This window comes from Macaca mulatta, chromosome 18, assembly GCF_049350105.2.
Source record: "Macaca mulatta isolate MMU2019108-1 chromosome 18, T2T-MMU8v2.0, whole genome shotgun sequence".
Classification (NCBI taxonomy): Eukaryota; Metazoa; Chordata; class Mammalia; order Primates; family Cercopithecidae; genus Macaca; species Macaca mulatta.
The window spans coordinates 55,753,744-55,779,072 of NC_133423.1; the positions used below are offsets into that span (position 1 = coordinate 55,753,744).

General features: G+C 43.9%; 1 protein-coding gene across 8 annotated transcripts in view; it reads right to left on the reverse strand.

Annotated features, from left to right (window-relative positions):
• The window catches only part of FHOD3 (formin homology 2 domain containing 3), a 488,002-nt gene that overhangs the window by 2,188 nt on the left and 460,485 nt on the right, over positions 1-25,329 (reverse strand). For 4 of the 8 annotated variants that reach the window (XM_077974668.1, XM_077974667.1, XM_077974665.1 and 1 more), the window contains 4 exons: positions 20,041-20,233; positions 16,174-16,197; positions 14,534-14,708; positions 8,561-8,722 (listed from right to left, as the gene is read on the reverse strand). In XM_077974668.1, coding sequence (XP_077830794.1) covers positions 8,561-8,722; positions 14,534-14,708; positions 16,174-16,197; positions 20,041-20,233 — 554 coding nt within the window. 8 annotated transcript variants of the gene reach the window in all.

Sequence of the window (25,329 nt, forward strand, 5' to 3'; positions counted from 1 at the left end):
ACTACTGTATTTCCAAGCCTAGCTTTGGGCCCCAGAGCCATCTATCCGTAGCTATTCTTGCACTAGCTACTACTTCCCCCACCCCGATCCCTTGGCCTCCAGACTGAATATCTGGCTCAACAAGACAAAATGCTTGGCTCCTACGTCTCAGCTGGAGGCAGATTACATTCAACTGAGTAATAGAATTTGTTCTATGGGGCAGCAGTAAAAGTACTAGTTTGGATAACCTTTTACATTCTTTAAAGACTCCTTAGAGTGTTTGTTAAAGAAAGATAATTTTAACAACAGTAAGTAAGATAAAATATCTGTCTTGACAAGGAAGACCTCTTGCTGAGACTTCTTAACCAAGATACAAAATACTTCCTAAAGAAGTCCATGCTGACTGGGCATGGTGGCTCACACCTGTAATCCTAGCACTTTGGGAGGCTGAGGCAGGTGGATCACTTGAGGTCAGCAGTTTGAGACCAACATGGTGAAGCTCCATCTCTACTAAAAATACAAAAATTAGCCAGACATGGTGGCACACGTCTCTGTAGTCCCAGCTACTCGCAAGGCTGAGGCAGAGAATCGCTTGAACCTGGGAGGTGGAGGTTGCAGTGAGCTGAGATCGTGCCACTGCACTCCAGCCTGGGTGACAGAGCGAGGCCCCATCTCAAAAAAAAAAAAAAAAAGAAGAAGTTCATGCTGCACTAGCTGGGCATCTTAAATTTCACCAGCCACAGAAGGTGGTGTGGACATCAGTCTATGAATCTTTGTCCGTTTAGGTATATATTTTGGCCAAATGACTACAGAAGACCCCACAGACATTTTACCCATGAAGGTATTTAAAGATGCTCAACACTTCTGTTTGCACATTTGCTTTAGTCCTGTAACTGCTCAGTTCAGTTGATATAAATATTAATACTTGAGTAAGGGCCCTATCACCTTACAGCTCATGTAACAGTCTTTTAATAGCTTTGGGCATTGGGCTAGCCTATCTGGGACAGGCTCAGGGAACAGAACTAAATGGTACCTGCATGGGCCTTGCTGCCTGACAGTACAGAGCCTGTGCCCTCTCCCTCGTGGGTCTACTCATGGTTTGGATATTCCAGACCCCTTGGGACCCTCCTTCACCCTCTGGTCGGGGCTCACGTGTCCTCTGCTGTGAGGGAAAAGCCAACATAGGCTTCATTCCTTTAGCTTACCAGATGTATCCCTGAAAAGCGAGTATTCACGGAAAAGTCTTCCCCATTTATGAAATCCTACTTTCTATGGACCTCCATGGCAATGTGAAAAATAAATTCTCTTAGATATATGTTAGCCCCTTGGTATAATGAAAAATACCTTGAGAATCTGAACCCTTCCTTTGTTAGCCAAAGTTAATTCACCTTACCACTTGAAAGACCACGTGAAAAAAAAGTAATCAGCTGAAATCAGTCTTGCACCCAATTCAAGTCACGTGCGACAAGGGCCCCCTTGGGTGTCTGGTCAACCATCTGTCTGCTGATCAGTTCCTTTGCCATTCATCAAACATCATGTGCATATGCACCCTGAGCCTCTGCAATGCCAGCCTCTGCGGAGAAAGGCCGGGGCCTCACAGGGATACAGTGTGGGGAGAAACACTCAGGGCAGTAGACCGGGTCCAGACAGGGAGCTGGCTCTCAGAAAGTTTCCAGAAAGCAAAAAAAAAAGGCTGGGGACATAAGAGAACAAAAGAAGGGGGCCAGCAAACAGGTGCTGGCAAGGTATGAAATGGTACACAGCAAACTTCCACAGCAGAAACAACTCTGCCACCCAGTAGAGAGGCTTCTCCAGCACTGCGGCAAGGTGGGCTGGCTGCGGTCTGATGACACCTGGGCCTCTCCCCACTCCTCATTTCTGCTTCCCACTCAAATGCTCCAGCTGAATCAAAGCTGCTCTCCAGCCTTTCCCACGGGACGGCCTCCCCCGAAAGCTCGTAACAGAGAACAGACTGGAAATGTTTATCCCTGTCTGTCTCGCAACTCTGCCATAGATGGCATGGGTCACTCTGAAGGCACCAGCAGCCACCCTGCACCCCAGGCCCTGGTGACAGTTCTCACAGTGTCAGTGATGGTGGAAGAATCTGATGCGGGGTGCCTCTGCTGCCAGCATGCAGCACAGGACTGTCTGGGAACTCAGGAAAAAAACACCCAAGTTCTTTTTCTTCCTCCCTAGAAATGAAAACATTAAAAAATCCCACAAAGGGTTCGCAGGTGATTCTACTAAGATGAGTCGCATCCGAGAACAATGGCAATGGCAGCCGCCATTTACTGCCTATTTACATGGGTTGTTCCACCTAATCTTTATAGAAACACTATGAGATGCAAACTCTTGTTTTATCTTCAATAAGCAAGCAAACCCGGACCAGAGAACCTGGTCACCGGCCCGCAGGCTCACAAGTAAGTGGTAGAGAAGGGTGTGAGCCGACTTTGGATCACAGCCCACATTGGAAACAGCTGTGCACTGCCGATGCTTGGCAGGACCGTTCCTGACCATCTTTCACATCAACAGGAAATCGACCCAACTTTACTTTCAGGTGACAGAAATCCATCTGTGCACTTTCCCCTTTGCAGCACTGACAGATGTTATTTCTGGTTTTTTTGCACATAATTGTCAAGTGTAATTTGAAAATCAGTTTTTTGGGTTTTTTTAATCCCTAAGATCCCAAAGATTTTCTACCAGGTATACTGGGAGCAATGTGTCTAGGATTCTAGTTGACTAATATCAGAACTTAAAGATGCCTTAAATGTCCATGTCTTGTGGCTGGGAGGTCCCTGGCTCGGCCACTGTTCACACCATCCATTCACGCCCTCCTTGTTCTGAGTGGAGGTAAAACGGTAGGGCCAGATGTGCTCCCTGGGACTTCCTTTTTTTTTCACATAAAATCCTGTCCATCATATGCACAGCTTCCCAAATGGAAAGGCATTCTACAAAATAACTGACCGGTACTTTTCAAAAATACCAAGGTCACAAACTATCCCTACAGATTAGAGGAGACTAAGCAGACATGAGGGCTAAATGCAATGTGGAATCCTGGGTAGGATCATGGAGCAAAAATAGGACCTTCGTGGAGAAACTGGTGAAATCTGAATAAAGCCTACAGTTCGGTTAATAGTACTGTACCAAAAATTGTCCTACTATTTTTGTAACTGTTCTGTAAGTCTAATATTTTTTCAGAATAAAAAGTTGAAGCAATAAAACCCAGGACAACAAGAAAAAGCAGACATTCCCAAATCTAGTTGACTGAAATTCAATTTCTTGGACTCACCAAGAGTCTCTGGGAGAGGTTCGGGCACTGCATTGGAACCTTCCCTGGGTAACCAGATGACCAGGTTTGGGGCCCCGACTTAAATCACTGTCATCTGAGATGCAGGAGAAGGCGGGCTTTTCCGGACAGTGACGGTCTGTGGTGACAAGGTTGAAGTCTCCTAGTTCCATCTAACCCAAAATGAAGTTCGCTCAGGCTGAGATGGCACTCAGAAATACTCGTCCTGCCGTCACTGGTCTGGCTGTGGCTTCCTTGGCCTTGCAGAGCCCAGCCCATGCCCTCCTCCTGTACCTGTGGCTACATTAGCATCCCGTACTCCTGAAAAGTCTTTTTGGTTCCCAGGTAGGAACGGAACAGAAAGCTGTCGGGTAAAATGCGAGCACCAACTGCCTCCTCCTGTGAGTCATGTTGGGGGTGGGCAAAGGGAGAGTTTGGCCTGAAAGGAAAAGTAAGTTTTGCCCATTGTTTTCTGGGAGAATCTACCTAAACTAAGGATAGAAAGGAAAGGCAGCTCAGAAAACGACAGACTCAGAGTTTTCCACAATATTTCAAGTTCTGGGCAGGACAAAACTGCCTTTCCCCTTCCCAGATTGAGAGTGTCAACCCTCTGCCTGGAGTATCTCAACAGTGCTGGCCAAGTGCTATGGCTGACAATGCAGCCTTTATGTGCGCAGGCACAAGCATTCTGGGGGTAAAAAGTGGTGAAGATCGGTCTGGGCTACTAACTGCAGCAGGCCAGAGTGAAGTGGACGGTGTGGTGGGGAGTGAGGTGGGTGAAAGGAGCAGACAGCTGGGTCAGGATGTGCACAGCAGACCCTAAGCACCTTCAGGCAGCAACGAATTCACATCAGCAACCTGTCCCTTGGGCAGCAGTGAGACACAGCCTGGAAGGCAAGAAAGGTGGTGGGAACCTGTCATAGATGCCTCACTTAACCCCACAACCGCCCTGGGAAGCTGGCACTACTGCCTTCATCGTACAAAAGATGACTGATACTCGGTAAGGCCAAGTCGCTCACATGAGACCCAGGCCCCATCCCTGCTGTGGGCATGTGTGCATTCCTGAGCATGGAAATGGATTCCACTTGAACTTGGAGTAAAATGTTTCAAATCGTCCAGGTGATCTCTAGCCTGTGAAATGGCTGATCCAGCTTACCTCGGGTGCCCCCCTCCCCGCCCCCACTGCCCAGAGTCTACCCGAGGATCTCCAGTAGCACCTAATGATTTCTAGAGCTGATTAAAGATGGACTGGCTCCTCCTGTAAAGACAGCGGAGGGTCTGTCATTTTTACTCAGCAAAAATGATGAAATACTGTAACATCCATCAGTCAGGTGCATGACACCTCCCTGAGTACCACCATGGGAACCCCATGCCTCCCCTCAAAAAGGCAGGAAAGACAGGTTTTTAGATTTGTCTTTTTATTGCTCCTTCATCCTTTTGAACCTGGCACTCAGACGGACACTGCCGGGATGACTTATAGACAAACCTCCTCTTTAATGTGCCAGTTCCCCTTGTTTGGGAGGGTGATTTGTCTAAAAGTGAAACCACCAGAGAGCCATGTAATGCAGTGAAACACTTCAAAACTCTTCCTGCATCCGCCTCACTAACCCCGAGGCTCCCACCTGAGCCCCGACTTTCTGACTTAGCATATCAGTGTCCTGGCCTCCAGCCTGGCCCTGCTCTGCAGCAACGGATGCTCTCTAAAAGGCAGTGACTCTCTACCTGGGCTTAGGGAAGAGACCTCAGTTCTCTCTTGAACTTGCTCTGTTTATCCTCCTGTCCCGTGTCTTGTGCTCATGCACAGGCACCCTCTGCTGTCATTACAGGAGAGGCTAGTCCATCTTTAATCAGCTCTAGAAATCATTAGGTGCTACTGGAGATCCTCGGGTAGAATCCGGTGCGGGGGGAGAGGGGCGCCCGAGATAAGCTGGATCAGCCATTTCACAGGCTAGAGATCACCTGGACGATTTGAAACATTTTATTCAATGTGCCTCTGATTGGCACCAGCTGGGAGAGCAGACGATGTGAGCCATGGGAACCTGTGAATCGATTATGATGCCCTTGGCTATCCCAGCTGACTGCAAAGTTCAGGCTTCAGGGACGTTCAGCACATGTGGGCCCAGTCACCAGCATCACACATGAAAGCAGACATTTAATCATCTCTGATCCTTGAGTGGCTAGCCTTGCGGGCCATAAATTTCAAGGTTATGGGATGGATTCTGTTTCGTTTCCTGCAAGAGCAGAACTATTATTGTCTTTAGCCAAATGAGTTACGGCCCAAATATGTTGGTTATTCATTATCCACTTGCCTCACTGCCATCATTAACCAAATCAAATACAGCACTGTTTCAGCATGAGGCCCAAACCGCTAAACTTCACATTGATTTTGCAAATTGCTTTTTCTTGTTCCTTTAACCTCTGTGAAAAGCTGGAGTTTATCATCCCTTTATAACAGAAATCAAAGTCTAACTTCTCCCTTCTTAAATTTCTGTTGATAGTGCCATTACTAATAAACCCATTACAGATAAACACATCCATTCTGTGCTGTACTTGTTATAGTAACTGTGTCACAGGAAAAATGTGTTTGGCTCAATAAAAAGAGTATATGGCTGTTTTGCATAAAATTGAAATGGAAACGATACCACAGGAAATTATTTTATGTCAGCCACAAAAACAGGCAAAAACATCTCTCTGGCCAGATTGAAGAGGAAAATTAATTATGACTGCGTTATTGTGCCCAGTGAAATCAGGAGTCTAAGAATTTGGATCTCTGTAGACCAGAGGATCGGGCCGTGCAGACTTGGAGGAGAACATGCTCTGGGCCTCCAGGGACCAGCCAGTCCAAGGTCCTATGCTGTCTCCTGTCTGAGGTCCGTAATCCAAACCTTCCAACCCTCCATCAGGGTGCCATGCACCCGACAAATGGGATGTGTCTGTCTTCCCAGCTTTAGTCCAACCCTCTCCCTTGGCCCACCTCTCCATGGCTCTTCCCAGCTCCTCCCCCATGGTGAGCCCTGCAATGAGGTTGCCCACACCAGAAAGACCAGAAGTTAACTGGTGTGCAGGTTCCTGCCATGTGGTGACCTTGAAGTAGCTATTGGCCTCCTTGAATGAACAGGAGGCCAGTAAAGGGCAACTACTGAAGATAACCTACTTAAGACCTCAAAAAGTCTTTTGGAAGTTTCATTTCAAAAGCTATTTAAGGAGATTTCCTATCACAAAAAATGAGCCAATAATATAGACAAACCATACACAAAAGGAGAGATGGATGCAAATGGCAATAGGCTCAACCCCCTTAGAGTGAAGGGAAATGTAAATTAAAACCACAGGAACTGTTATTTCACACCCTGCAGACAGGCAAAAGTGGAAGCGCTGCCTTGGCCTAGAGCAACTGAGATGCAGCTGAGAGTGTGAGTGTGGATTAGCCTCGCCCCTTCGGAGAAGAGTTTCCACTCCTGGTCTCATGCCCCAGTGCTGTCCATCTTATTATGAACATGAATCACCTGGGGATCTCATTAAATGCAGATTTGAATCAGTTGCCATGGAAAGAGGGTCCATAAATCCGCAATTCCAACAAGCCTCCAGGAGATACTCATTGTCTGAGGTCCAACTTTGAGTTGCAAGCCCCTAGCCAAGTTCTTACAAGTGCACCAGGAGACGAGCAAAAAATTCATAGTAGCACTGAGAATATAGGAAAATATCAGAAGAAAGAAATGTAAATGCCTTAGATATTGATGTTGGAATCTATAAACATATTCTTGAATATGTACAAGCCAGTCTCTCTGAATGATAGTTCTCCATTTAAAAAATGAAATAAATGTACTGGAGAGCAGAGGAAGGCATACAGTAAAGAGAAAGCCCACACCTAATGCCACTAATCCAAGGGGCAGGGACCCACACCTCAAGGCCTCACGCCTGAGGTTCTGAAGTAGTGGGTGTGGGTGCAGCCCAAATATCAGGAATTTAAGCATCTCCGCAGAACATTCTAATGTGCATCCAGGGTTGAGAACCACAGCTCAAGAACCTTGTTACTCAGTGTGTACCAAGGGCCAGAGGCATTCACCTCATCTAGGAGCTTGTCAGAAACAGACGCTCAGTCCACCCGTCTTACTGAATGAGAATCCCATTCCCCGCTCCCCATCCCATCCCCATCTGCACTCCCACCCCCAGCTCAAGTGTTATTTTCCTTTCTGGGGAAAAATTCTCATCAGAAACTAAAGCAGATCATAGGAAAGGAGCAGGGACCACAGGAATGTGGGTTAGTGTTCTGTATCCTGGAAACGTTTGTAAATGGGTCAAGCAGAACCACTGGGTCCAACATACACAGGCCACACCCTGGTCACCTCCTGTGTGAATCTCAAGGGTGGAACAAGTTCGGGGCTCTCTGAATTTGAGTCCTTACTCAACTCCCTGCCTAGCTGGACTCCCACTCATTTCACTTTTGGGAGAAAACAGGAGGAAGCCACTGGCTTTCTTTCCCTGTCACTAGCCCTTATTCTCAGAGGCAAAGCCAGTGGAGACTAAAGCAGCCTCTAGAGTGGCCCAGCGGCGGGCTGAGCACTCTTCTGAAACACTCAAGGCCACAGCTCATGCAGGGAGATGTCAAAGGATCCACAGGATCCTGTTTCCCTACGGAGCACTGTCCCTGAGAGGGTCAGACAGAGGCAACCCCACACCCATGAGTTGGGTGGGCAGGAGCAGGCAGTAGGTTTAGACCAAAAAGGAAAATCAGTCACTCTGATTTAGTTGAATCCTCTATTTGGTGGGAAAAGTAAAAAACGGTCAACCTAGGCCACGTTAAATGTTTCAAGCATCCCAGTGACCATCAAATCACTTGCTACCCCTGGTTTTTGCCTTCAACATGCTTGTGGGCAGCGATGAACCCAGGAGGGCCAGTCTCCAGCCCCACAAGCGCCCCCTGGTGCTGGGTGCAAGGCAGAAACAGCCTCCAGCAGAGCATCTTGGCTGGACTTAACGATGGGCTCCACTAGTGCTCACCCCATACACCACAGATGCTTAAGGACTTTTCATACCTTCCTGGGAACAAAGTATGCATTGAGAGAGGCCTAGCCACCAATGGCAGATACACTGAACAGGTGTGGCTGCAGCTCCCCTCCTCCACAATGGCCAACGTTGACAGCCAACCCTGAAACCTTCTGTGGATGAGTGCAAGTAGGCACTCTGGGAGCCACTGACAATTCACTGGAGCTGTGTCTCCACCTTTCCCAGTTCACACAGAATGGGAGGGCAGATCCCTGTAGGGGTGAACACTCATGCCTCCTTTAATGCACTCACAAGATTTCCGGTTGGCCCGGGATCGTTTCCTCTCCCTCGGCACCACTCGCTGACTGGGCACTTGGGTGGCCGACTTGACGATGCGGTCCATGATCTCATCAGCTGCATCGTCTGTGACATTGGGCGAGTCATCAGTTCCCATAGTCCAGGAACTAGTGGATCCTAAGAATTAAACAGCCAGAGTGCACAACATACTCAGAAGGAAAATGCGAAAGATGATGCGCAGCACTATTCCTCCAAGCAACTGAGTTCTTTCAGCAACGGATCACAGGTAAGGCCAGAGTTAGAGCCCCAGAGCTAGTGATAGATCCAGAGGGCTAACCTGTCCCCACTGCAGGGAGCACTCTACCCTGCAGGCCCTGTGACTGCTACCCCACAGGCTCTGATCAAACCCATACACGGGGCACTTATTTCATACCACCCTGTAACACAGCTGTGTTCTTGTCTCTCATTATTATTTAACTCTCCAACCCATGTGTGTTGTCTTTACCTGCCAGGTCCTGTGATCATCTGAGGGCAGATGATCCAAGCCACACCCTGCTGCATAGTCATCAATATCTGGTGGTGCACACCCAGTAATGTAGAGACCCACTGAAGGTCTTATTGAGACAGCTCTCTATCCGTGGTTGTATGTGCCTAGTCAATGTCAGCTGACCCTAACTTCTCACTAAGTAGAAAGCAATAGATTTTTATAATACACAGTTTATCTTTGAATTATCTAGCCTTTAATAGACAACTGTAACAGGATTGCCCTCTTTAAACAGCAAAGGGGTTGTTAACTTAAATTTTCTCTGGTACATAAATCTCCTCCCTCAACCACATTTTCTGTAGTTTATAAATTACATATTAAAACAAGTCAGAAGAAAGCATCACCAAAACATGGGTCCCGTGTACAGTCATCCCTCAGTATACAGAGGGATTGGTTCCAGCACCCCCAAGTATGTCCAAATCTGTGCATAATCAAGTTCCACAGTCAACCCTGCAGAACTTGAGTTTGCAGCCCTCTATACACATGGGCTTCACATCCTGTAAATACTCTATTTTTGATCGGTATTGTTGGAAAAAATCTGCATGTAGGTAGATGTGCTCCATCAAATCCAAGTTGTTCAAAGGTCAACTGCAATGTTAAACAGTTAGAAATTAATGCTAATGTAATATATGGAGAACTACATCTTTGTAATTGATCGGCCTTCTTGTGAAATCTCTTCTATACGATAGTGAATATATGTTGCTACAAGAGGAAAGCTGTACAATATGCTCAAAATTGTTCATTTCTACCACCTACACTTCATTTTATAGTAGATGCACAACAACTTCAGAAACCTGTAGGTGAGAATTCTCAGAATCATTGCCTATGGCACAAAAGTACCCCCAGCCTGACTAAAGTATAACACAGGCTAGGGAACTGCCAGCTTTTCCCAACTTGGAGGAAAAAAGGGTTAATAAATAGTTAAAATGTTTGAGTTCTCCCACACTAATTTTTTTAAGTGCTTACAACCACCTGACTGGTAATGAATGAACCAAGAAAAATAGTTATCAATGGAAATGGTTGGGAACAGTGGATCACAGTTCAATGGACTGTGATTTGTGTGTGTGTGTGTGTGTGTGTGTGTGTGTGTGTATGTGTGTGTTAGTTGAAATATTGCTGCAAATACATACTGTGCTATAAAGTAGTCATAATTTCTAATAGTAAAATTCATGACTGAATTAAATACATAAATATTTCACACTTTGCAAAAGGAGAGCCAGGATACCAGGTGCCCTGTCACCTGCATGTACGTAAAACCTGTGGCTATAGAACAATGATGTTTTCAAATGGCAAGATTCCTGTTGGCTGGGCACGGTGGCTCACACCTGTAATCCAGCACTTTGGGAGGCTGAGGCGGGCAGATCACTTGATGTCAGGAGTTCAAGAACAGCCTGGCCAACACAGTGAAACCCCGTCTCTACTAAAAATACAAAAATTCGCTGAGCGTGATGGCGTGCACCTATAGTCCCAGCTACTCAGGAGGCTGAGACAGGAGAATCGCTTGAACCCAGGAGGCAGAAGCTGCAGTGAGCTGAGATCACGCCACTATGTTCCAGCCTGGGCAACAAAGTGAGACTCTGATTTCTGTTATTATTGATACAGGTTTTTTAAAAATTTGTTTTGCTTAGATTTTATTATTATTATTTTTTAAATGATAGCATACCTACAGCATGGGCACAGGCAAAAACAGTAAATTGTACTTTTTGTGCTTATACCCAAGGGAATTTGATCTACTTGCTATTAGGCCAGTTTTTTCAGCATTATAAACCCTTTTAAAAATAGATTCTTTTCAAAAATAAACTGTTGAAATTGCTGCTGAATGTGTCTGCATTCTCAGAATGGTCGAGGTATTCTAATTGGAAGTAAAAGTCCTTATAATGCCACAGCTTTTAGACTGGGCCTCTGCAGATCCTCTGAACAATGGTCCTCCTCAGAGTAGAGCAATCAATCGTGCAATTGTGTTTTACCCCGCAATTTCCTGTGTTCCCTTTTATCTACTGATGTATAATTCCGTCTTACCTTAAAATGCCAAACTACCTTCTAAAAACATGCAAAGCTCAATAAATTGTCTTTGCTCATAATACATTATCAGAGCACTGGGCCAGAAATGAAGGCATCATCTAATCTTCCCTCTGAGAATTACCTATATTTTTCCATCTTACACAACCCTAAGGATCTTCTGTCAATGTAACGTGTCAGGAGATGCTGAAAGGAAACATCTTGCCATAGGTCCAAGATTGTCAAACTCAATTTTATGATGACTTCATTCTCTTAAGACTTCATTCCTGGTTCTACTTTATGTCCGCTCCTCTTGGTTACTTTCCCACTGCCTGATTACCATTTATTTCCATTCTTCCTAGTCATGTATACATTCCTCTTCCTGGAACCCTTGTACCCACACCGTAGCCATCAGGGTAATACTGCACACACATTTTACATACCCAAGGGACCATGTTAGTTAGTAAGTGTCAGCAAGACATTTGAGATGTGGTGGAGAGGATAAAGCATTCTAGACCATAATAGCACACTATCACTTTACTTTTATATTTCTAAAACATGAAAACCGAGATTTGAAAGCACTGAAATTTGTTTTTCCCTTTATAGAAATCTACTCTAAAGAGTCTACAAGGAAAACACTTAAGTCAAAATGGATATTCTACTGTTTTAATGTAAGAAGTTTGCTTTCATTTCTGAAAGATAATTTCTCTGAAGACAGACTTCCGTAGTTGAAGTTATTTCTTCTGGCAGTTTAAAGGTATCATTCCTTTTCTTTCTGGCTTCTATAGTTCCTTTTGAAAATTGAGCCATCATTATTACCATTGCTCCATAGGAGGCAATGTATCTTTCTTTTCTGTTTTCAAGATTTTATTTTTATTTATTTATTTTAGCACTTTGTCTACGGTATGGTTCTCCTTGTACTTACTCTTCTTGGATTTGCTAAGTTTCTTAAATATGTTGGTTGATATTTATCATCAGTTTTGGTAAATTCTCAGCCATCTCTTCAAATCTATTCAATCTCTTCAAATATTGCTTCTGATCCATCTTTTTCCAGTATTCCAATTACACATTAGACCATTCAACTGTGTGTCCCTCAGATCTTACATTTTATTCTAGTCTTTCCATTTTTTCACTATGCTTCTGTTTGTACATTTTCTATTAACCTGCCTTTGAATCCATTTTTCCTCTTTTGCTGTGACCAATCTCTATTAAGCCCATCCAATGAGTTTCTTATTTCAGATATTTTATAGTTCTGGAATATCCATTTTATTCTTATTTATAGAGTCCAATTTGCTATTGAAATCATCTATCTTTTAACCCATCTGTCTATGTTTCCTTTTAGTTTTTAACATTTATAATGATCATTTCAAGTCCTTGACTGTAGATTTCAACATCTGAATCACTTATGGGTCTGCTGCTATTATCTAGTTTTCTTCTTGATTTTCAGTCATATTTTCATATTATTCCTCTGGCTTGTAATTTTTACTGTACTGGACTTTGTGTATAGAAGGACGCAGAGACTGAAGACAGCGTTATTTTCCTCCAGAGAGTCTTCTCTCTTCTGTTAACAGATACAGAGAGGTACTGAGCTGGGTTTAGGCCAGACAGCAGCTTTAGTTCACAAGCAGTCCACTTCCCACCTCTCTTTTTCTTGAGGCCAAGATCAGTGAGTATCTGTTCAAGGTGCTTACTCTAGCCTATCTTTGTCTCCTCAGTTTAAAGACTGCAGGACATCTCCTTCAACCTTTCTAGCCCAGGATCACCCACTGACCTTCCTCCCTCCAACCCCCATTCCGCAGTGCTGCATTTAGCAAATGTCTCATGAGAAAATCATCTGCATTTTGGCCTCCTCTCAATTTCAATCTCTTATACCAGTTCACACAGCTACTACAAATTCTGCTGGCTTCTCTTTCCCATTTGAGTCACTCTATCACTGTAAGCCCAATCCTCAGCTTGTGCCCAGATTTGGCAAATGCTCACAGAGAGGCAATGTCAGCTCACCTCCAACTCTAGTTTGTCTAGTCCTCTTTCTTTTTACAGTTCTATAATGTTTTTTAAAAGAAGGCTTGATTATTTTTATTTCTAGTTGTTGTAGCAGGTGGGTGACTTGTCGCTCCGTAACACATGACACATGAAAGCAGAAGTCTCCCTTGAGATGGGCATTAATGTGCAGAGAAACTGAACAGCCTCCCATTCTAATCCCTTTCATATGCCAGCAAAGATGACCGCATGTTGTACAAACCCAGCAACATCTTTTCTCTTCATCCTTTCTGGTCAGGAATAGATGTTTCTTTTCCTTTAAAATTGGTACAACCTGTTTATGTTCCGTTACTGAGATCCACCCCCTAAGAAGGCTTCAACTGCACTCCTCTTGCATCCACCAAGGCACAGGGGCTCAAGACTCCGGCCTGATGGCTGGGGTCACCATGGTGCAGGCATTAATGTTCTCCTTCACATCCCCGTTGGCCATGTTTAGCCTAGCATACAAAGCCTGCAAGAGCTGCTGGGCACGGACAGGCTCATAACATGGGATGTCTTAGGCCTTTTTGGGTGCCACAGGGTGTGGAGGTGAATGGAGGTGAATGGAACGGGACAGGCAGAGGAGCGGGCATCCTGAACTGAGGGAGCAGCATGAGAAGAGCGGGGACTCCGGGACATGCAGGGTGCCGAGAAGCGCTGCGGTGACCATGCAGGGTGAAGGAAAGCCAAGCTTGGGAGACAGGACAGGACCTGTCTACAGGAGCCTCCAAGAACAGTGTGAATAGTGTGGGCTTCACCCTGCAGGCAGTGAGGAAACCCAGGAGGGTAAACGGGTTATCAGGCCAGACCAAGGAAACACGAGGAAACATTCACAGATGTCAAATGCATCTTAATCTCTTCTAATGATAAAAACAAATCTGGAAACTCGAATCTGGCCACCATTTTGAAGTTTCAGTTTTTGTCTCTGCCTAAGGATGTAAAATTGGGACCAAGGGAGTAGTGCGGTACGGAGGGGTTGACAACCTCGTCCTGTGTAGTAGATGTTTTAGGCTCTGTGGGTCCTACAGTGTCTGTCACAGTGGCTCAACTCTACCAAAGTAGCCACAGACACTACACAAATGAGTAAGTATGGCTGTGTCCCAACAAAACTTTATTTCTAGAAGCAGTGGGAAGGCTGGAGTTGGCTTGCAGGTCACAGTCTGCCCGCCCCAGCTCTCCCTCGGGAGATCACCCCCGTAAGGATTCCCTCTGTGTGAACTGAGGTACTCTCACGGGAATGTTTGTTTTGGAGATGAAGCTATTGAAGGTGGGTCAGGAAGACGCTAGTGAAGGAATGTGTGTGGTTAGGTTGGCACTGGAGCTGAGGGCCAGTCACAGCCATGGACCACAGCCTGCCATGGAGGCCGGACACCCCTGGAGTGGCCAACCTGAGAAGACAAGATGAGCCCCACGCAGCCAGGAGTTACCTCGGCTTGCTCGGCTGCGTGTGCGGACGCCCAGCGCGGGGGCGGCGTCCTCCACGGAGGGGGACGAGGTTTGCAGCACAGCCTTCATGTTCTCGTGCTCAGCCGCATCCTCCGCGTAGCTCAGACCCTGCGGCTGGCTTGGGGGCGCCGGAGAACTGCCGGAAAACTTGCCGGACTGCAAAACCAAGGGGAAGTTAGCAGGTGAGGGAGACTCCCCAAAAAGACAACTCAAGCTTCTAAAACCCATGGTTGAGGAAAACCTCCTCTCCTCTGTCTAGTTTGCAGACACATTCATTACGGCAGTCACTGAAATTGTAAACTAATGACAAAACATCTGTGCCTACAGGAAGATCTAATATGAGACAGAAAAGCCCCTAGTCCCCAGAAGGACCACCACCCATTCATCCATTGTAGTGGTCTCTCTCACTCACTCAGATCCCCTCAAAGGGTGGCTGCCAGGAGCGACTGGCATTGGTTCTGGGAAGGTCTAAAGCCAAATGTGTTTCTAACACCAAAGCCCTGATACGAGAATTGAAATGAAATATGCATTGTTAACCAAGCGTATTGGGCTTTATTTTTTTACTTAGTGCCAGAAAGCAGTTAAATTTTCCTTAAGTATCACTTACAATGGTAGAATTACAAAAGTGGGATTTAGTCACAGAATTCTAGCATGTTAAGAGTTGGGAAGAATTCTTCTAGACCTCGTCCCACCTTGCTTTTATGGAAAAGGAAACTGAGGTCCTTCAAGAATACGTGGCTTGCCAGGGACCCCAAAAGAATTAGTGTCAGGGCGCAGAACAGAACAAGAACAGAAATTCATGCTGATTTTCTCTAACCGAACAGAAGGTCAGGACATACATATTTTAAAAGAGGTATGCTGGAATACGATACGTACACAATGCCAAACACCTGGATGAAGAACAAAAAGTCAGATTAACATTTACAAAGAATAGCTCCACAGATTGCTGGCTTCCTTTGTCACCCAGTGTTTCAGCCATGGCAACAGGGTTGGGGACATATCTGTGGCTTGTAGCATCTACACAGCTCTCTCCTCATTTTCCAGGGCCAATTAGCCCCCTTTGGTCTCTGGTTCTTGCACCTGCATCCAGGGTCTGGTGAGGAGCCCCTGCCATCTACCACTGCATGGACATTGGCCCATGGGAGCCGTTAACACGAGCAGAGGAAATGGGCACACATCGGAGGCTGCCTACTGGCTGGGGGCTGAGACTCTAGCCTGGCTCTTGGCCACTGCGCCGCTTCCTCTTTGATTTCAGGCCTCTTCATGTGGTTATTCCGGAATCTAGTTCTCATATTTAAGTTGCCAAAGGAAAATTCTCTGTCTACTTTTCCAGCAGCAGGGAGAGACCTGCTAAACCTGCCACTTGTGACATGGTTACTGATTAGCCAGGCCTCAGGGACAGCTCAGAAAATGCATTTAACCCTTCAGTCCCTGGCACACGTGGCATGATGAGGGCCCCGTCAGGTGGTTAGTGATCACACAAAAACCAACCAGAAAAATGTCCATGCATTGTTTAAAGCACTGAATGGTGCTGACACTTCATGCTGATTATGTTAGGTTAGACCAGAGCATACATGAGGCGGTCAAATGTGGCATTCTTCATGTTCATAAACAGTCATACCTCAACTTCCTCCTCGTCATCAGTCTACCCGAGAGGACAGGACAGGACAGGACAGGACAGGACGGAAAAGACAGAAAGGATTCTTAGAAGGCACAGAAGTCAGCAAAAAGATCATCTCAATGGCACATAAAATTCCAAGTAAATAAATTGTCACCACAACCAGGATACATCCTCTTGAGTTGGGAGCTGCCAGGCCCCACCCTCTTGTCCTCATCTGGACACTCCTTGCGTGAACTCCAAGATCACCCGTGACCAGAGAGACTTACAGGGCTCCAGGTCAATCTTCTGGGGCTGTCCCTGAGGTCAACAGTCAGCTTATTTGGTTCCCTGACCAGCACTGACCTCACTTGCAGCTCTGCATCCTGCTAAGAGTGTCCTGCTCTGTGAACCATATGGCAATACTGGCCACATCCTTATGAACCCATCACTGTCTGACAGTCACCAAGGTCTCTCTAAGTGGACTGGCTTCCATTTGCTTGGCTCTGCCTGTCAGCTGCCGGCCCTCCCATCCCATCCCAAGCGCAGGATTCCTCCCTGCCCAGGCTGCCGGTCTGGGCTACCGCTAGTCCTTCCACACGCAGGCCAGCCAGGACAAGTGGGACAACTGCTCCAGCAGTGTGCTCAGTTTACTCTCTCCTCAGGAGCATGAAATTAATTCCTTTTTAACATCTCACCTGTTTCTCATGGTGGCCACCTGAACTGACTCTCCGTACTTTTAATTACTTTAGCACTAAACTGCTCTAAGTTACTTTAAATAAAATATCCCTCTTCTAAAATGAATTGAGAGTGAAAAGTCATGTCAATCTCTTGATCATAAATTAAACACACTTTCAATTTAGGAGTGTCCATGAGGTTACAGGGCCAGGCCAGCAAATCAGATTAAAGTGTTTTGAGAATGAACTACGCTTTTGGAAGTTAAAATGACAAACCACTTCCAGTCCATCACATTCCACACTGCCTCACCCAAATGGCATTGTGACAAGAGACAACAGCCCTGTTCCATTACTCTTTAAAAAAAATCTTATTTATATAACCTGGGAAGGCTGGCATTTTTCCAGAAATTCACACATGTTCAAGATGCTACATATATAAAATCTTGGCCCTCTCAACATCCCTAAAAGTAATCATCATTCCCTTTCTATAAAAGAGGAAGCTGGGGTTGAGAGAGGTTAAGGGTCTCTCCCAGGATTACTGCTCCCTCCAACATGGGAGGCCTGGGATTGACCAGCCTGGGTTCTCACAGCCCACATCGGGAGTGTGAATGCGGCAGAAAGGCTGTAGTTGCCTCGTGTTGCCTTGTCTGTGTCACCATTTGCTCTTGGGACAACTTTGTACACAGGATGAGGAATTACTTGCTCACTGATTGAGCAAGTAATTACTTGCTCACTTGCCTGGCCTGGCAAGACCCCTGGATGATGAGAAAGGAAGCCTTCTGAATACCCAGAAACAGGGAGAGAAGAAGAGAGGTAGGTACTCAGGAGCTGGTGCTTGAGGGCTGCAGATTTTACCCTCAGACCTCTCATCTCTAAATGCTACCACTTGCATCCTCGTTTTATTCAGCATGTACATTCAACGTGATATACTACAAACAGTTTTCTTTAAAATCTCTTCTAGCTCCAACTTTCAGGGAGTCTGTGATTCTAAGTCTATAGTCTGGCTTTGTTTTCAGTGGTGTAAGTTGTGTATATGCCATTTTTAACCAGGTTATGATGTCCTTGGGATATAAGCTTTTCTTTATACTCATATCTTCCTTGGTTTCCCAGGCACTGCTGGGTGCACAATGAGCCCTTAATAATTGAGTTGCAAAAACCCGAGGCTGTACACTTTTCCTTAACGGACAATATCCTAATCTTCCAGCAGAGGGCAATCTTTCTACATGAATGATGCCACTTTGGCCATTAAAAACATGGACCAGGCTGGGAATGATTCCTGATGGAAGCCTGTCCTGTCCAGATTTTAATGGGAATTTAAATATTTTTCAATCAAACTCTAGAAACATTCACCTCTGTTTATGATTGGGAGAGCCAAATGTTTTCAGAGACAGAATTTAAAAATTAGTGGGATCTGTAAAAAATCTCAAGAATTTAGCAAGAAATTTTGATATATCCACATAACTATAAGCATATTCGGCTTGTATTTTTCACCCTCCAATGTGTCTCATAGCCACAAAAATAAGCAATCCCTGTTTTTCAACTTTAAAAAATAATACTATGAATAAAATGTGGGCTACAGTTTGCCCTAGTCGATCCAACATGCTTCCCGGGTTGCTGTCCTCCAAGAGGCTAAGGGTCCTACTGAACTGAGATTTCAGGAGAGGAGACAGAAGATTCTTGGCTGATGGTACTGGAATTCAGAACTGCTTGGGTCGGGGGTAGAGCTGTAGAAAGGGCTCCTTCTGCAGAAAAATGACCTGAGCACTTCCTAAAGGTCTAGAAAATTCCAAGAAAACAAGGAGCTTACGTAAGAGAAATGATTATCCCATGGTTCTTAAAATAACAACAAAATTGGTAAGTTAATGCATCTGGCCTTCCATGTAAGTCAGACCCTCAGGAATGTGGACTTCCAGAGAACAGTAACCAAGTGCCCTCTGCTTGGCTGACTACATACACACATGTCTGTGCACATAGGGCGGCCTCAGTGAGGTCTTCCTAATTGGTTGTCTTCCTCCCCCAAAAAAATCTGCCTGACTAGGGTTCAGTTGAAGTGTGTAATTGCCCAGATGATGGCACGCCCTGTGGCTTAATCCTTTCCTCATTCCATTCCCTCTATTGCCAGAAGTCCATGTGCTACTCAAATGCATGCACAGATGGGAGAAATCCATGGGCATCAATCCAAACCATGAAAAAAAAATCACACTCTAGAGTCCTTCAACAAGTTCCAAATATGACCTGTCAATATCAAAAAGATGACATTATCGTTGAGTCTGTTCAAGAAAGAAAGAATAGTGACTAAAGGAGGATTCCCAGAAAATTTCAGCCTTTTGCCTGGAACTGACCTTACAGTAATGGATGAGGTAAGTGAGATACTAGCCTGATTTTTATGCTTTGTAAAGGCAGATTAAGAACAAGGAACCTGCGCTATGTATCTCCGTTGGTCTCTGGCATCTTCATGTATCCCTTCACACTCCACTTTACTGAGCATCTGTCATCTGAATATGCACTGCCCCCCAAGACCTGGGTGGGCTTGGGGCTGAGACGGGAGAGATGGGGAAAGAGCCCAAGAGCAGGGGAGACATGTAAGTGTGCAGGGGCTCCCCAGGGTGCTACAGGGAAACTCCTACTGGATTCGCTGTCCTCTGGGATCTCTTTCCACCCTGATGTCCCATGATTCAAGGGACTGGCGAGAGCCCATTAGATTATATCTTTGAGCAATCACATCAATTTATTCAGATGCCCAAAATGGGTGGTCCAGGTGTCAACTGATTGGTTACATAGCACCGTTATGATGATTAAAATCATGACTCAATTCCCCAATCAGTACATTTGTCTTTCTATGATAAGTGCCATTATCTTTTATATTTTTCTTGTCTTCATCTAACTTTACCCACATCACAGAGGTAAAAATAGACCCAACATTTAATGTCATCAGCAACATCAACATGCAACACATCAAAATGGGTTCCATGTTCCTATTCTAGCCTCACGTTCTGAACTTTACATCTCCTAGGTCCTTTTTTGTTATATAGCAGATTTTCACAGAAATGGTGGAGGAGTACTTTAAGAGCACCTTTTCAAAGAAAGAATTTTTTTTTAATACTCAAAAAAAAAAAAAAAAAAAAAAAGCATAGCTTTTAACTGTGGGGAGAATTCCTGATTGATCTTACTTTGAAAACGAATGACATAAGGAGAGAGACTGTGTGAAACTCACATCAGTGATCATCTTCCCTCTGGTCTTATTTCTTTCTCTGTGGTTGGCCCGTTTCTGTTTCTGCTGCAAAACCCTTTCCCTGGTTGTGCGATACTCCAGTGCAAATTCACTAATGATCCTGCAGAATTTGTTTATGTTCACTTCCCGAATTGCGTAAGGTGGATGGCCCATAAAGAGTAAAAAGGAGTGGAATCTGCAAGGAAAAAACAGTAATGGCAAGGACTTCAGTTTTCAGAAACAAAAATTACTTGTCTAAAATGTCTCAGTAAGAAACCAATGTCAGAACTTAAAATAAATACTGCTACTACTACTACTACTAATAATAAAGAAACCAACAAGCCACACTCTCAGTAAGAAGACACTGTCCTTCATTCCTGGGGCTTTGAATTTTAAGAGTCTTCTCAAATGAAAATGCAAACAGAAGTTCAACTCACCTTCCCAGTGATGGAGGTTATATCTAGGTGGTAGGACTTCAACAGATTACTTTTTCATTTTGCATACCTGTGTTTTAACATTTTTCTAAAATGGATATATGTAAAACTTTTGTAAGAAAAATGTTAAAGTGGTATTTTAGAAAAATATTGCACCATTTCTAGATTATATGAGAATTGAATAGGAATAAAGAAATGTTGCTTAGAAATTCTTTTAATGAACACTTAAAACTGACGTGAACTTATGAATAACATGTTAATCCACAGTTTGTAAATAGATGCTGCTTTCTGAGTAAATACTTTTAAAAATTTCTTGCGATATTACATATAATCTTAATTTAATTAGGAAACACCAAAGAAGCAGAAAATAAATTTATTTTACCTACTTAATTTGTAAACAAAAATGATTAGACATTGTTTTAAAATGTTGTAAAAGAAATTACATGAGCAAATAAGTACCCAATTTTTAGTTATTAGGAAATGAGAAGAAACACAGTAGGAGACAGAGGGAAAGCTCTCTGTGGAGCAAACAATATTATGTAAATGATAACACCATTTATAGACAAAAAATGTTGATCACTCTAATTTGTACAGTTTGAATATGGATTTTTTAAAATAAGGGACACTGGCTTACTCTTTTTGAGAATAATGAAGTAAACATATAACTTATATTTAAAGTAAAGAGCCTAAAAAATGATAGCCAAAACTACATAACTCTTAGAAGAAAACAAAGTAGAAATCTTTATGACTTTGGATTAATGTTTTTAGATATGACAACCAAAGCATAAATGACCAAAGTAGATAAACTGGACTTCATTAAACTTAAAAACCTTTGTGTTTCAAAGGATATTATCAAGACTAAAAAGACAATCTAAAAGATAGGAGAAAATATTTGCAAGTCATGTGTCTAATAAGGGACTTGTGTCAGAATATATAAAGGAATCTTACAACGCAACACTAAAAAGACAAATAAAAAATGGACAAAGGATTTGAATAGACATTTCTCCTAAAAAGACATGCACACAGCCAAGAGATACACAAAAAGCTTCTCAACATCACTAAGGAATGTACATCAGAACCACAAGGAGACACCACATACACCCACCAGGATGGCTGTAATAAAAGAGACAGGCTAGAACAAATGTTAGTGAGGATGTGGAAAAACTGGACCCTTTCCACAGTGCTGGCAGGAACATAAAATGGTTTAGCAGCCATAGAAAATGATCTGGCAGTTCTTCAAAAAGATAAACAGAGTTATTATATGACTTAGCAATTTTTCTCCTTTGCATAAAAAGAAATGAAAATATGTGTACACACAAAACTTTCTCCATGAAAGTTCATAGGAGCATTATTCATTATAGCTGAAAGTAGAAACAACCCAAATGTCCATGGACAGATAAACTAAATATAGCATTGGATGGATATAATGGATATAATGCATGGATAAACTAAATATAGCATTTCCAAATAAGGCCGTGGATGACTGGTCCCATCACCTCTCTGACTTCATCTCTTGTGACTCCAGCTACACTGGACTCCTAGTTATTCCCTGAAAAAGCCCACCTCAGGGCCCCAGACACCATGTGTAGTGTGTGCAGGAGCCCTAGAGGGACACAGAGGTCAAGGAGCTGAAAGCCTGCAAGGCCTGTGGGGAGGGGTGAGGAGGCCACTCCACAGGGTAGGACCATAGGTCTGACAAGGTATCCAGTACCAGCTGTTCCCCATGCCTAGAACGTTTTCCCCACTGACAGCTGCATGGATGGCTCTCACTCATCCCACAGGTCTCTGCCCAAAATACCACCTCCTCCGAGAAGCCTTCCCCGACCACCCTGCGTCAGGTCACTACCTAACCATTTATACTCTTATTTTTTCTTCCTGGCTCTTATTACCACTTGACATTATATATTAGATATATGATATGATATTAGGGTTGGATAGTACAATATAACAACTATTCAAGATCTGTATGCAGGAAGATTTGAGGGGAGAATCCATCAGCCCACAGCTAGTTAACCACTTCACCTCATTCTAATATATTAATGTTCTGGGTCCTACTTTATACATAAATGCAACCCAAGATTCTTTATCCTACACTTTCTAGAGCATTGTTTTTAGATGCACAGGGGATCCAAACTTAACATATAAATTGGAAATGTTATTTAAGCATGTATTTTACAAACAAGGAGAGTAACAACAAACAAGTAAAGGTCTGAAAAAGATCCAGATACACATTTGAAAAGAGAGAGATTATAGTATTCCTTCAGAAGAACAAAAAGGATATGACTTTGAGGCCGTAAAACTTTTAAGGAATTTTTTGTAACTTTTAGAATACATGATATGAAGATCGTATGGTTATGGGCAGGCTGGCCCCCCAACCAGTACTCCAAAGCACAAGTCAAACATCTTTGATCTGTTCCATCATCTGCCTCTTACTCAAGCCTGCCACTGAGTAGTGTGTCTGGCCCAGAATGGGGAGGGGTGGACTTTGGGCAATGGCACACCAGTCTTGGTGTTTACTTGTCTTCTGCCTGTCTTTCCCCCTTGAATGGCCGTCCATTGCTGTAGTTTGCTAGGCCTCCCAGGAAGGCTTTTGACGTGATTTGACTGTGTCTCCACCCAAATCTCATCTTAAATTGCAGTTCCCATAATTCCCATGTATCATTTAGGGACCAGGTAGAGATAATTGAATCATAGGGGCAGTATCCCCCATCCTGTTCTTGTGATAGTGAGTGAGTTCTCACAAAATCTGATGGTTTTATAAGGGCTTTCCCGCTTTGCTCGGCACTTCTCCTTGCTGCCGTTATGTGAAGAAGGACGTGTTTGGTTCCCCTTCCACCGTGATTGTAAGTTTCCTGAGGCCTCCCCAGCGGTGCAGAACTGTGAATCAATTAACCCTCTTTCCTTTATAAATTACCCAGTCTCAGATATGTCTTTATTAGCAGCATGAGAATGGACTAATAACAGTTTTCTTCTCCTCCTCTCCCCTGGTCCCTCTCTGTGCCTTTCACAGTGCAACTGTAGCCTAATGGATCTACAGGAGTGAGTGGGTGGGTCTGCACATCCAGAGAGTACAAAAGGATAAAAGGAAAGGTTAATATGCATGTTTAAGAATTAAAGACAAAATCCACATGATTATCTCAATAGACACAGAAAAGACTTTCAACAAAATTCAACACCCTTCATGTTAAAAACACTCAATAAACTAGGTATTAAAGGAATATACCTCAAAATATAATAATAAGAGCCATCTATGACAAATCCACAGCCAGTATCATACTGAGTGGGCAAAAGCCGGAAGCGTTCCTCTTGAAAACCAGCACAAGACATGGATGCCCTCTCTCACCACTTATATTCAACATAATGTTGGAAGTTCTGGTCAGGGCAGTCCAGCAAGAGAAATAAAGGGCATTCAAATAGGATGAGAGAAAGTCAAACTATCTTTGCTTGCAAATGACATGATTCTATATCCAGAAAACTCCATCATCTCAGCCCAAAAGCTCCTTCAGCTGATAACTTCAGCAAAGTTCCAGATACAAAATCAATGTACAAAAATCACTAGCTTTCCTATACACCAACAACAGTCAAGCTGAGAGCCAAATCGGAAAGCCAATCTCATTCACAATTGCCACGAAAAGAATAAAATACCTAGGAATACAGCTAACCAGGGAAGTGAAAGATCTCTACAATGAGAATTACAAAACGCTGCTCAAAGAAATCAGAGATGACACAAACAAATGGAAAATATCCCATGCTCATGAACTGGAAGAACCAATATCGTTAAAATGGCCATACTGCCCAAAGCAGTTTACAGATTCAATGCTATTCCTATCAAACTACCAAAGACATTCTTCACAAAACTAGAAAAAAACTTTTAAAATTCATATGGGACAGAAAAAGAGCCTGGATTACCAAGGCAATCCTAAGCAAAAAGAACAAAGCTGGAGGCATCACACTACCCAACTTTATAAGACAGGGCTACAGTAATTGCAACAGCTTGGTACTAGTACAAAAACAGACCCATATACCAATGGAACAGAATAGAAAGCCAGAAATAAGGTTGCACACCTATGACTACCTGATCTTTGACAAAGCTGACAAAACAAGCAATGGGGAAAAGACTCTCTATTCAATAGATGGTGCTGGGATAACTGGCGAGTCAAATGCTGAAGATTGGACCCCTTCCTTACACTACATACAAAAGTCATCTCTAGATGGATTAAAGACTTAAATGTAAAACTCAAAACTATAAAAACCCTAGAAGATAACCTAGGCAATACCATCCTGGACATAGGAACAGGCTGACAAAGATACCAAAAGCAATCACAACAAAAGCAAAATTGACTAATGGGATCTAATTAAATTTAAGAGGTTCTGCACAGCAAAGGAAACTATCAACAGAGTAAACAGACAACCTATAGAGTGGGTGAAAATTTTTGCACACTATGCATCTGACAAAGGTCTAATGTCAAGCATCTTCAAGGAACTTAAACAAATGTACAAGAGAAAAATGAACCACCCCACTAAAAGTGGGCAAAGGACATGAACAGACACTTTTTTTTTTTTTTTTTTTGAGATGGAGTATCACTGTCACCCAGACTGGAATGCAGCGGCACCATCTCGGCTCACTGCAAGCTCCGCCTCCCGGGTTCACGCCATTCTCCTGTCTCAGCCTCCGGAATAGCTGGGACTACAGGTGCCCGCCATCACGCCCGGCTAATTTTTTGTATTTTTAGTACAGACGGGGTTTCACCATGTTAGCCAGGAAGATCTCGATCTCCTGACCTCGTGATCCGCCCGCCTCGGCCCCCCAAAGTGCTGGGATTACAGGCTTGAGCCACCGCGCCCAGCCCTGAACTGA